Consider the following 14,701-nt stretch of genomic DNA (forward strand, 5'->3'; position numbering starts at 1 on the left):
TTAGAATTTAATGAAATATATTCGTTTAAGTGATTTTTGGAAGTGGACCTTATATGGGAGCTATGACCAATTATGAGCCTATCCGGAAAAAATTTTGACTCATATAAAGACAAAACATATTTGTGTCGAATTTTATCATGATAGCTTTATTTGACAATGAAATATGTGCTTTTAAGTGATTTTCGGAAGTGGGCCTTATATGGTAGCTATGACCAATAATGGACCGATCCGTAAAAAATTTGGTGAAATGATTTGAATGTATACAAAACATATTTGTGTCGAATTTTATTCCGATAGCTGTATAATTCAATGAAATATATGCGTTTAAGTGATTTTCGGAAGGGGACTTTATATGGGAGCTATGACCAATTATGGGCCTATCCGGAAAAAATTTAGTAGAATAATTTATATTTATACGAAATATATTTATGTCGAATTTTATCACGATAGCTTTATTTGACAATGAAATATGTATTTTTAAGTGATTTTCGGAAGTGGGGTTATATGGTAGCTATGACCAATAATGGACCGATCCGTAAAAAAATTTGTGAAATGATTTGTATGTATGCAAAACATTTGTGTCGAATTTTATCCCGATAGCTTTATAATTCAATGAAATATATGCGTTTAAGTGATTTTTGGAAGGGGACTTTATATGGGAGCTATGACCAAATATGGACCTAAAAAATTTCGTAGAGTGATTTATATTTAGACTATACATATTTGTGTCGAATTTCATCAAGATAGCTTTATATGACAATGAAATATGAGCTTTTAAATGATTTTCGGAAGTGGGCCTTATATGGGAGCTATGACCAATAATGGATCGATCCGTAAAAAATTTGGTGGAATGATTTGTATGTACACAAAACATATTTAACTCGAATTTTATCACAATAGCTTTATTCATCATTGAAATATGTACGTTTAGGTGATTTTCGGAAGTGGACCTTGTATGGGAGCTATGACCAATTGTGGACCGACTGAGATCTACGTTAACAGTATGATTTCTGTTCATATTATATTTGCATGTACAAAATTTTGTGTTGATACCGATATATTTGAGAGAGTTATTAACGATAAACTAATTTCCGGGAATATATACCTTTGTATGGGGGCTATGGGAAATATTGGATCGATTCAAAAGATTTTCAACATAATTGATCATTGCCATGAAAAAATAATGTGTGACAAAATTCATCGAAATATCTTAAGTTGTTTCTGAGAAAACTTCAAAAGAATTATGAAAAAAACGTAATTTTTTTCGAGGTAGTCTGAAATTTTTACTCATAACTTTTTACATCGTGAACTGATTTTCAATACCAAACTGCTTAGGATAATAATAAATATTTTGGGTGAATTTGGTTGATATCCTTTGCTTAGTTTTAACGTGAGCGTGTTTTACACAGACAGACAGACAGACGGACAGACAGACGGACATAGCTAAATCGACTCAGAATTTCATAAGGACCCAGAATATATATATACTTTGTTGGGTCTTAGATGAATATTTCTTGGTGTTACACACGGAACGACAAACTTATATATACCCTCTATCACCACTGATGGTGGTGGAGGGTATAAAAAACTTATTGAAACAACATTTAAGAACAATACGTTACTATTAAACGTTGTAGCATAAAATCCCTATTAAAAAAATCCCCTACAATTCCATTAACTTTTAGATACAATATCCAAAAGATACATTTTTATGAGAAAATCAGTGGCAACATAGTTTTTTTTTTCAAAGTATCTCTCACTTTAAAATTGTATTTATTTCTTATGTGCAGTACAATTTATAATAAAGAGTACTGCTAATACAAATTATCGATTTAAGAGTATACAATAAAATACTCTTCTCTTTAATTTTATATAGTAGAAAATTAATTAATAAGAGTACGATTTTGTATAATTTAACAAATAAATTTGAAATTCACTACAAAAGGAAAACATAATTTTAGTCTATACCGTTGCCTTTAAGCGGTCGGACGAGTTTTAATTTTGTTTCGAAAAAGTGCTTTCATTAATTAAAGACGCTACAAATAATTTTTTTTTTAATTTAAGTTTGCAAGAAAAAGTTAATGAATTAAAATTTGTAAATTAAATTTTTTTAATAAAATCAAAAATGCAACAACAAGTTTTGGTCAAATATGCAATTTTTCTAATATCAATACAAATGGTGTTCAGTGGATCTTGTAAGTTTGGTTTTTGGTTAATAGTAGTGTTAGTCTGAAAATTTAAGGTTTAAATAATTGCAGTTGGCACGATATTGTTTGTGTATATGCAGTATATTGTGTGCAGTCAGAGATGGGAAATATTTATATATATTTTTTTATGTTATCGTTTTAATACTTAATTAGAATTAATGAATTTCTTCCTTATTTAATTAGTCATAATAAGTGTAATACACACCTTTAACAATGCTGCTGTTAATTTATTTCTTATCGGTTAATGAAATTGATATTTGTGTAAAACCCCCCATTATATACTATACATAATTATTGTTTTCTCTATGTAATTTAAGTGGAATTGATTTATTTTTAGGTGATCTATATATGTACATAAGTAAAATGGACCAATATTGTTTACAATTATAAGAATTACTTACAAAATTACATTTAAAACAAGTTAGCATGTATAGTCGGGCATGGTCGACCATATGATAGCCTACATTAGTGATCATGTTAAAAATTTGGATTATTTTTTTTTTTATTATAAATCATTTAATTTGACGTTTACCTTATTTCAGAAATATTTTAACAATTTGTTCACAAAAAAAAAAGAAAAGGTGTTATATGGGGAAAGGGGTCTAATATGGACCTACCATTATAAATTTTAGTAGAAAGATTTACATCTACTTCAAAGTTATTTATGCAGAATATCATCTTTATATTAGTGTTTATAAGATAATTTTGATCATGAAGTCCTTTTCGCAAAGGGGACTTTGTATAGGGCCTAGGGTCACATGGAATCCGATCAATGCTAAAAACAGCAGTACATTTAGACTTATATAAAACTAAATTTTACCGATAAGAGTTACAAGAACATTTAACATATTTTGAAGCTCAAAATCTCTATTCGGGGGGTACGTTTGTATGGCAGCTAGGTGTAATAAGGAACCGAGTATTTTTAAAGGTCTTGGGTCCAAATAAGAGTATGTGCCAAATTTCATCAAATTATCTTGAAAATTGTGACCTATAGCGTGCGCACAAAGTTTATATTGAACACATAGACGAACTTACAGACGGACGGACGGACAAATCGACTCTGAGATTCTGAGACGAATGATATACTTTAAGGTATAGGAACAACAATAGATCCATTATGCGATAGATGGATTTACATGGACAGACAGACGGAGAAACATGGCTTAATCGAATCTGAAAATGATTCTGAGTCAATTGGTTATAGGATATAGGACCATTAATTCAATGCGTTATAAATATCAGCACACTCCCCACTAAAGTGGTGTAGAGTATAATTAAACGGTATATATTAGGGTATGTCAGACTTTTGTGATATACAATTTTAATAAAGATGATCTACAAACTTCGGAAAGTGAGGGTGTTTAATTCGACGGCGTCAAATCTTATGTACGCACTATATGCAATGTCAACAATATCGGTTTACGTAGCCCCCAGAAAACAGTCAAATCTTATGTACGCACTATATGCAATGTCAGCAATATCGGTTCACGTAGCACCCACACAAGTGAACCCAAGAAAAAAACAATTTTCTGGGTATTTTTACAAATCTGTTGTAAAAATACCAGTAGAGCGATGAAATTAAGCATAATCCAGTTTTATATATAATAAAAGCATTCTACTAAATTGTATGATCATGGGTCCATAATTGACCTTTCCCGCTATAAAATGTCCCCATCAGAAAATTACTCTTACACTCATTACTGACTTAAAAACTAAGAGTACGGAGATAAAATTCAACAAAAACAAGTGTTGTAAAAAGTAAAATCTCTCTAGCAAATTTTCTGAAAATCGGTCCAAATTGACATCTCCTCCCCCATATAAAGTTTTTTTCGGAAAATGATTTTGACTCTGATTTTAAATAATGCGAATACAGCGATAAAATTCGGCCTTAACAACTTTTGTATGAACTAAAATCTCTTTACAAAATTTTATGATGATTAGCCGTACCACCCATATAAGGTCCCCTTCAGAAATAGACCTTCACGTTCAGTAGTTGAAAATACAAGTGCAGCGATGAAACACAATATTAATAAGTTTTATAGAACTAAAATTTTTCTAGCAAATTTTATGAGTATCAATCGATAACTGTACCTTTACCCCATATAAGGTCCCCTTCCGAAAATAACTTTAAAGCTTATTACTGGCTTAAAAATGAGAGTAATGCAATGAAATTCGACAATCTTTCAACCGATTAATGAGGATGGTCAATAACTAATCATCATAATCGCCATTACAAAATGATTTTAACGCTCAGTACTGCCTTAAAATACAGCTTTAAGAAGTAAGAAAGTATAGTCGGGCCATATGATACCCTACACCAGTTATGGTGTAGGGTACCATATGACCATATGATACCCTACACCAGTTATGAATATTAAATGTGATTTATTTTTCATAATAAAGCATTCATAATAAAGGTCATCAAGACTTCTATAAAACTTAGTTGTGCCGTATTTTATCGATATATCTGTATATTTAACATAATTATGAGCTCAGAAGCCCTTTTCGGGGGGTTCTGTTCTATGGGGGCTAGCTGAAATAATGGACCGATTTTAACCATTTTCAATAGGCTTCGTCCTTGGGTCAAATAAAACATGCGTGCACGTTTATCTTGCACCAATTATCTTGAAAATTTCGACCTGTACCTTGCGCACAAGGTTTACATGGACAGCCAGGTTTACACGGACGTACGGACGGACGGACATAGCTTAATCGACTCAGAAAACGATTCTAAGCCGATTAGTATACTTTAAGGTGGGTCTAGGACGAATGTTACAAACATCAGCACAAATCCAATATACCCTCCCCACTAAAGTGGTGTAGGGTATAAGAATCGAAACAAATAAGTGTTATACGCACCGAAATCTATCGGTCCATAAATGATCGAACTCCCCTTATAACCCCTTTAACAGAAAAACAGTTTATAATTATAAAAATTGGACAAAAATTATTTGTTTTTAAAAATTTATATTTTTTAATTTTCAAAAGCTTATAATTGCTAATAACCATCTCTGGAATTAAAGTTGAAATGTCAATGATAAGAGCACAGAGAAAGTTTTACTAAAACACATTAAGAGTATATAAAGGGAGAGATGAAATAATAAAACTATATACATAAATATAAACATTTTAATAAAAACAACTTTTGTTTTTGTATAATTGTTTGTAAACAAAACGATTCATTTTTTTTAAATAAAAATACGTTTTAAAAGTTGATGACAGTTATCAATAAAAATAAACAAACTTTTTTGGGGGTTAAACCCGTTGGCAAATATCTGCTGGTTTTGTGAAAAAAATGTGAGGCTTAAATAAAGATCTGGTTGCACATTTATAAATTATATAAAATTTAAGTATATAAATATAAGTTCTTGTTAAGTTTTTGTTACATACTACACATGTACAATGAACTTTTCTCTAACTTTGTCTATAAGGATCTTCTTGTTTTCTTTGTAAACGTGTTTTCAAATACCAGAAATTTATTTAACCAGTTTCTTACGATTTATGGATACATACTTAAAATAATAATAATTCTTAGTTAAGGTAAATTTCTACTAATACAAACAACTTGTTTTTATACGAAAAAAAGTCATCATTGCAAATTTTATTAAGAGTTTTTTAAAGATCATTTCATTCATTTGTTAGTTTTTAATTTTTGATAAATTTGAATTGTCTTTGGAAATTCTCAACTGATACTGCTAGCAATGAAGTTAAGAATTATAATAATTAAAACTATTTTAAATAGTTTTATTTTAAATTAATTGGTATGTACATATATATGTATTGGGTACACAAACATATGTACAGAGTAAATATTCAACCGAATCTTACCTTAATTCAGAAATATTTTTGTTGACAAAAAAGGGATTTTCTAAATGAGGAGTTCTACGGGACAAGGGGTTAATATGGTCCTATCCTTATAAAGGGATTTCGGTTACTTATTTATGTACAATATCATAATGCCTTTATAAGTGATTTTCGACCATCAAGTCATTTTTTGAAGGGGATACTTTAAAATAGGTATAAGTGGTTACAAACATCAGTATACAAATCGGATCAGAATCACTGAGTCGATTTAGGTATGTCCGTCTGTCTATGTGACAGGATGCAATAGATAATATAACGAAATATGACGAAATTTGGTATATACTATTTTTGAACCCCTCTCTCTCTTTTTATATCTCCACCACCATCAGTGGTGATAGAGGGTATATATAAGTTTGTCATTTCGAGTGTAACACCAAGAAATATTCATTTGAGACCCAATAAAGTATATATATTCCGGGTTCATATAAAATTCTGAGTCGATTTAGCTATGTCCGTCTGTCTGTTTGTCTGCCACGCTCACGTTAAAACTAAGCAAAAGAAATAAACCAAATTTACCAAAAATATTCACTCTTATCCTAAGCAGTTTGGTATTGAAAATCAGCAAAATCGGTTTACAACGTTAAAAGTTATGAGTAAAAATTCAGACTACCTCGAAAAAAATTAAGTTTTTTTTCGTAATTCTTAAATCGTTTTTTCAGAAACTACAAAAGGTAATTCAATGAATTTTGTCACACGTTACTCTTTTTACCCAGAGATCAATTATGTTGAAAATCAAAACAATTGATCTAAAATTTCCCATAGCCATATATCCGGAAATGGATTTATCGTTAATAACTTCCTCAAATATATCGGTAGCAACTCAATTTTGTACATATAAATATAATATGAACAAAAATCATACTAGATTTGTATAGGTCCATAATTGGTCATAGCTCCCATATAAGGCCCACTTTCGAAAATCACTCAAACGTGCATATTTCACTGATAAATAAAGCTATCGTGATAAAAGTCTATGTATTGAGTTATTTCATCACTCACTCATAAAACAAAAATCGGCATCAATATGTTTTGTGTATATATAAATTACTCTACGAATTTTTTTCCGAATCGGTCCATAAATGGTCATAACTCCCATATAGCGACAATACCTCGAATCAGTCCATCAGTATGTATCAATCATTCTACAATCAATTACTTTTTCCGGATAGGCCCGTAATTGGTTAAGCTCCCATATAAGGTCGAGTTCCAAAAATCACTTAAATACACACATTTTATTAATTAATAAAGCTATCGGGGTAAAATTCGACGTGGATATGTTTTGTATATACATATATAAATCATTATTCGTAATTTTTTTCCCGGATCGGTCCATAATTGGTCACAACACCCATTTAAGGATCATTTCGGGAAATAAATTTCATTGACAACTTTTTTCGGATCGATCCATAAATAGTCATAGCTCCCATATGAGGTTCACTTCAGAAAATTTCTATTATTAAATGATTATATCATGATAAAATTCGACATGGGCATATTCTGTGTATAGATATATCATTCTGCTAAAATGTTTTCCAATTGATCCGTTATAGATCGTAGCTCCCATATACTACCAATACCATCGTTTAAAAAGTCCATATCCGAAAATCACCTAAAATAAAGTTTTTCGTGTAAATTTTCAGATATTAGTATAAAAGTAACCCAGATATATGAATTTTTGAATTTAATTCATATGAGAGATTCACATGGATGAAATGGACCTTGTATGAGTGGTTATGTCAGTAATGGCCGATCCTCATCACATGTGTTAAAGTGAATTTCGTGACTATGTTAGTACTATAATGAGAGTTATAAGCATGAAAGTAATTTTCTGAAGCAATTATAAATGGGGGATAATTATGGACCGATCTTGAAATAATATTAAACTCTTTTTAACTCATTATATGTATAATATATTGTTTCCATTGATCTTTCCCTCTACCTTGCAGCTGCAGGATGTCCTTTATATTCATGGCAATGTAACAATGGTCAGTGCATTAAATCCGATGAACTTTGTGATGGCAACTATGATTGTGAGGATAAATCGGATGAGACCGTTGAAGAGTGTTTACTCAGACCCTGTCCAAGTTATGCCTTTCAGTGTGCCTATGGTGCCTGTATAACGGGAAACTTTAAGTGTAATGGCGTTGTCAATTGTGTGGATGGCTCGGATGAGACAAGATTCCTGTGCAATACCAAAGTAAACTATGAAAAGGAATTACAAGGAAGCTGTGTGTAAGTTGGTATTGAAATAAGAGAAAAGTTGAATATAAATTAAATAAAATTATTAAAATATTTTATTACAAACAGGTTTCCCACAAGCATGGAATGTCAATCAGGTGAATGTATTAGCAACGAAAAGTTATGTGATGGTCATGAAGATTGTCTGGATGGTAGCGATGAGATAGTTCAAGTGTGTAGTTTTCTTAAATGCCCCGAGTATTCTTTCCGCTGTGGTTATGGTGCCTGCGTGCCTGGTTTGTCAGCCTGTAATGGCATTAAAGATTGTAGAGATGGTTCCGATGAAATTGCCAGTATTTGTTCAAACATTACCATTACAATGCCCACGACAGTTAGACCAGAATCAGAATCCACTACAAGAACTACTACTTCTACTACAACGACAACAACAGTAACTCCCTTATATCCCGACACTACTCCAAAACCCACAATTTCAGAAAACTATTGTTCATCTACCATTATTGTACGTGGCATTTCCTCGTTAGCTACTTGTTATTACCAAAATAAACCAGTGAGTTGTAAAGATCACATACGTGTAGGTACCGTAGCCAATATTACGTGTGCACCCGGCTATGTTGAGAAGCAAGTGAAGAAAAATATCTCTACAATTAAATGTGACACAGACGGTGAATGGACTCGTTCTAAAGCGAAATGTATACCGGATTGTGGAACTCTAAACGATGATCAGAAAGACAAAGTGACAAAACCTTGGGATGTAACTATATTAAGGCGTGACTATGTTCCCATTTATGATCCTATATGCAGTGGAGTTATTGTTTCACCCAAAATCGTATTGACTGGTATATACCTAGAAGATTTTTAACTTTCATCATAATTATTTTAATTATATGTTTAACTTTTCAGCTGCTAATTGCTTCCGTATCCGCAATAGTGATTATAATACAGATCATGCTTACTATAGTCTGATACAAGGTTTCTACAATCAGTCTTATGCTGAGGGCTATCATACGTCAAACGCCGATATTCACAATATATCCAGTATTAGTATGTAAGTAAATAAGTAAAGAGATCAACGTTTAAGTATACATATAAACTGAGAATTACTCTTAAATAGGTTTTGAGTCCCTAAACTCTTGTTTATTAGACAGACGTATATTTGGCTACAAATTCGGTAAAAAGTAAATTTTAGCTGGCCAAACATATGAAATTTGACCCTTCATAGGGTGTTATAGGAAAGCAGTGTAGGACTATATAAATTGCATTTAAAATACAAAAAACTTTTAACCGATTTTTATAAAATATCAGTTTTTTTTTGGAATTAAGCCTTTAATGGGACCTTCGCTCAATTGTGGACTAAGCTTTACAAAGTTTAAAATATTGATTCCAAACATTAAACCGATTTTCGGTAAGAGGCTAATACAGAAGATCAATAATGTACCGATCGCCATGGTAGAAAGACTTTGATTTCTATAAGACTTCCCAGCAGTTCGGGAGGACAGTCTCGAACTAGCTGTTTAACATACAACTACGAGTTATTCCTAGTCACCCGACCAACAAGTTGATTAGCTATTTTAATCGTCAAACGGTACAAAAAAAGGAAGTCAATCATCACTTCATGGATTACAAAAAAAAAAATACAGTCTGAAAGCTAGTTCAGAGGTGTCAATACATGGCTATGAATCGTTTTGCTTAAGTTTTATTTTGAGTGTTTAGTGACCTTACAAAAGGTCACTAAAGTGACGATTGTCTTCACTATCGTTTACAAAGAGTACATATATTAGAACCAACCAGGTGGTTAGAAGTTATTGCAAATTATTGTTATTTACGCATGCATTGATTCATTTTCAAACTACACACAGAAAAAAGATCAGTCGGAAATCGGTTGAAATTATAAATATTTAATAATCACAATAGAAATTTAATTGTTATAATTAAAATAATGTAACTTCAACTATTATTCTATGTTTAAAACCAAAAGAAAGTAATTTGAATCAAATTAAGGTCTAAACAACTGTATATATATTTAACATAATCGAATCGTAATATTAGGTAAACTATCTATAACGTTCGATAGATGTAACAAGCTAGAATTCATTAAAACATGTCTCAATATCAAATATTGGTCATTGTAACAAATAAATTCGGTTAATGTATACAAAATTTTCAATTCGGTATTCCCAACGTATAAAATTGTTATTTTCACTTGACGTTTAGAAATAAAAACAATTTAAATAAATTTTTAATTTATATTAAAAATCAAGAAAACAGAAAATAAACAATAAAAATATTTTATAAATCATGTGTGCAGCAAGGTAAGTTTGATACCAATTCACGAAGCACACAAATGTAATTGGTATTTCTTTTAGCTTAGTTCCATTGTCAACATAAATAGCTAGTTTGGGAAAAATTTGGTGACCATTAGGTAAAGTAATCTGTCCATTAAACATGAAGGATTAGATTTTCTAAAAATATATTGAGGTTTGTAATTGCATCTCATTTTCTTTAATATGTGTCTGGTCCTAATTTAATAATTTTCTTCAAATTTAATATACATAGCTTCTCAAGAAAATTCTGTAGAGAAAAATTTATGTTTCAAAACAGTGTTGGATCTGAAGCAAATTGGAATTTACGCGAGTGTAAAATTTCTTTTAAATGTATGTAAGCGTATATTTACATTGTAAATCTACCAAAAATAAATATAAATAAACAAAAAATTATGTAATTTATAACAATCGAGTGTTTCGATTATAAGAATCGAATTTTTTAATACCATTTGCAGTTGCGCTAACCAATATATTCAGTTATTCTAATTAAAGAATTCGGTATAAAGAATTGAAATATTCGGCTATTGCAAACGATTTATGTGATAGTTGTCATAACCGACCAAATTCGTTTGGAAACAAATTCGGTTATCACAACGAAACTGTTTTCTCTGTGTAGGTACTGGGTTATATAGCATGTCAAGAATGTCGAACAAATCTTACCAAAGAACAATGTTTCGCGAAAATTTCAGCTCTTACTCACTCATACACGAACCCTATCGTGTTTTAACAGACATCTATTATCGATGCAGAATATGCATTTTTAAATCTACGACCAATAATTCGAAGAGTTACAGACGAGATGACCAAAATACCGTGGTACCGCTACCACACCTTCAGATATTTTTTAAGTTATTAACTTCTTATAAAAAGTCCACATGCTAGTCAATAGACTAGTTTGTATTTGTAGACTGTACCATAGACTTGCTATGGCGTAATTTATTTTATAGTCTAGTCTATAGCCTTGTCTATAGTCTGGTCTTGTCTATGGTCTATATTCTAGTCTATAGTATAGTCTGTAGACTAGTTTCTAGTCTAGTTTTTGGTCAAGTGTATATTCTAGTCTATATTCTAGTCTATAGTTTAGTCTATAGTCTAGCTATAGTCTAGTCTATAGTTTAATCTATAGTCTAGCTATAGTCTAGTCTATAGTCTAGTCTATAGTCTAGTCTATAGTCTAGTCTATAGTCTAGTCTATAGTCTAGTCTATAGTCTAGTCTATAGTCTAGTCTATGTCTAGTCTATAGTCTAGTCTATAGTCTAGTCTATAGTCTAGTCTATAGTCTAGTCTATAGTCTAGTCTACAGTCTAGTCTATAGTCTAGTCTATAGTCTAGTCTATAGTTTAGTCTATAGTCTAGTCTATAGTCTAGTCTATAGTCTAGTCTATAGTCTAGTCTATAGTCTAGTCTATAGTCTAGTCTATAGTCTAGTCTATAGTCTAGTCTATAGTCTAGTCCATAGTCTAGTCTATAGTCTAGTCTATAGTCTAGTCTATAGTCTAGTCTATAGTCTAGTCTATAGTCTAGTCCATAGTCTAGTCTATAGTCTAGTCTATAGTCTAGTCTACAGTCTAGTCTATAGTCTAGTCTATAGTTCTAAGTAAGGGAAAATTAGTTTTGTACAATCAAACCTGAAGAGTACTATTATTGTTTTAAGTTGGTACTATTAAAATTTTTCAATTTCATGGCATGGGCTGATTTACATTGCTAATTTTTCATTATTTCTCTTTCCATTTCAGTAAAAACATGCACAGAACACAAGATTTGGCCGTTCTAGTTGTGGTTAATTATTTCCAGTTCTCGCACAACTTAAAACCCATTTGCTTGCCCACGGCTCAAAGCAATATATTTCCCTTCTACAGTGATAATAAATTGAATATCGGTCGTCCAGTTATACGTGACACTTCTCGCATCTATTTGGAGTATTTAATTGCCAGTTTGGAGACTAAAAGCAATGGTCGTAATGCCTTGACCTATGTCAATATTTTTAATTATATACCATTTATTAATCGTGAAATAAAGAAATACGATTATCTACTTTAAATAAAAGACCGAGAGAGCGTAAAATTAATTAACTCTCTGTTAAGAATTAAATTTTTTAATATTTAAGACATTTATTTAAGTAACTTTTTTTGTTCATTCTGAATTATTATTATTTTGTATTTCTTTTTTTTTTAAGGTTTTCTTTATATAATAAGTTTAAATTTAATACTATTAATTTATAACTTACATAAAAAATATATTTATATATATATATGTATTGTATTTGTATTTATTTTGAAATAATGTGTGATTTTTGTGTGAGTGTGTATGTGTGTTTTCATGATTAAAATGAATTTTTACATAAAAATTACACAATTAATCATTTTTATTAATCAATTCAATTGAAAATTTAATAAAAAAAATTTACATTAAATTTTTTTGTTGTTTTATTTATTTTGTTAATATACAAGTGCTTATATTGTTTTTATTATTTATAGTTTAATTTAATTAAATTTATAATTTTTTTTATTTTTTTTTTTGAAGATTTTCTTCTTTGTTTTTTTTTTGTTGTTGTTGGGTTTTTTTTTTATGTAATACAAATACTTAAAATTTTTAATTTTCTAAGAAAACTACATTTAATTTATGTTTTTCTTTTTAAATTTAGTTTATATTCATTCGGTAAAATTATTGTTAAATACAACAATAAGTTTTTGTTTCGGTTTCTGCTTCTTTTTCTCTAAGTATTTTCTTTATTTAAATTTATTTTTTTTATTAATTTTATTTAATTATAAATGTATTTTTGATTTAATTTGTATTGTATAATTGAAAATATGTATGTAAGTATGCATGTAAAAATGGCTTCTTTTATCTTGCATTTCATCATATTACATATTATTAATTTAAAATTTAAATAGTTTGCATATTTAGGACACATTGAGTTCTTACTTCTTTTTTTTCTTTTTTGGATGATTATTTCTTGTTTGTCTGTTTTGTGATTTTAATTATTTATTTACGACTTTATTAACACTTTTCAGAAGGATTTTCAGAGAATTGTTTCTAGTTTTATGTTTGGCAAGATGTCTATTAAAAAGAAGCTTGTAAATCCTCGATGCGATACCCTATATCTCTCTAAGTAAACTGAATCCTGTTTTCTGAGCAAGAAGATACCGGTGACAGTCAGGCTAAGTACTTAGGTGTAATCCTTGACCGGAAATTAAAATTGAGACACCACATAAAGGATAGAATCAACAATAATTCGGTAACTTCTAAACGGTTAATCCGATTTTAATGAAATTTGGTATGCACAAAGAGGAGGTGTTGTCGAGTTTTGATTTGGACCTTATAGGCCAACCAGGGGCCCGGCGGGGGGTCCTCAAATTAGGACACCTCGGCTATGTTAAATTTTTAAAACGATCCTATTTCTTCATTTGAGTTCCGATTTATATATAGAATCTCCTCATCGAGCACTATAAAAAATGTCGTCGTAGCAGTAAATTATCTCTTATAGTATAGGAGATATTCGCATTTGAAAATTAAAATTTTAAAATTTTTACTGTCCTTACTTTAGTTTTTTGAATATTCCCGATTTTCGCCATTTTTTTTTATTCGCTTAACAACAAGTTTGTATATCAAGCAGTGAAAGAATTATGTAAAAATCATGACTGAGTCCAAAGTTATAGGCATTTTAATTTAAAAAATTAAAAAAAGGCGATTTTTTGCCATTTTTTTGGGAAAAAAGTATCTTTTTCTTTTTAAGTTATCTAAAAAGTTTCTAAGAAGATGTATATAGAATTTATACTTTTTGGAAAGCTGACTTTACATAAAATACGATAAATGAAACAAAACCTAAAAATTTTTGATACCGAGGGGACCAGGTCCATCCAAAAAAACCCTATTTTTTATGGAAAATTCAATTTTGAGCAAAAATTCTCAAATCGCATAGTCGATATCAAGTTATAGTGACCTGTTTTATATGACCCAATATGTTCTTAATCATTTTGTAACGGGTTTCGATAACCCCGCCCCTGGTATGGATATAATAAGCAAAAAACCAAAAAATCCCATTTTTGGGATTTTTTAAAACTTTTTTTGGGAATTCCGGGATTTCTAATAAGAAAATTGGAATT

The 14,701-nt window shown here is 30.2% G+C and overlaps 1 protein-coding gene and 1 long non-coding RNA gene across 2 annotated transcripts; both read left to right on the top strand.

Annotated features, from left to right (window-relative positions):
• Positions 1–1,959: 1,959 nt before the first annotated feature.
• LOC119611358 (modular serine protease-like) lies at positions 1,960–13,002 on the top strand. Its single transcript, XM_037966911.1, has 5 exons — positions 1,960–2,195; positions 8,018–8,303; positions 8,379–9,109; positions 9,174–9,318; positions 12,332–13,002. Exons 1-5 carry the CDS (start codon positions 2,126–2,128, stop codon positions 12,633–12,635), a joined length of 1,536 nt encoding a protein of 511 aa, XP_037822839.1. The 5' UTR covers positions 1,960–2,125; the 3' UTR covers positions 12,636–13,002.
• On the top strand, positions 10,534–10,987 carry LOC119611359. Its single transcript, XR_005232063.1, has 3 exons — positions 10,534–10,582; positions 10,637–10,748; positions 10,827–10,987. It is a non-coding gene; the product is annotated as an uncharacterized LOC119611359 (long non-coding RNA).
• Positions 13,003–14,701: the final 1,699 nt, after the last annotated feature.

The sequence above is a fragment of the Lucilia sericata genome, unplaced genomic scaffold (assembly GCF_015586225.1).
Source record: "Lucilia sericata isolate MDLA Ls3-8-SP2 unplaced genomic scaffold, ASM1558622v1 Contig001429F_arrow, whole genome shotgun sequence".
In the NCBI taxonomy this organism is placed as follows: domain Eukaryota; kingdom Metazoa; phylum Arthropoda; class Insecta; order Diptera; family Calliphoridae; genus Lucilia; species Lucilia sericata.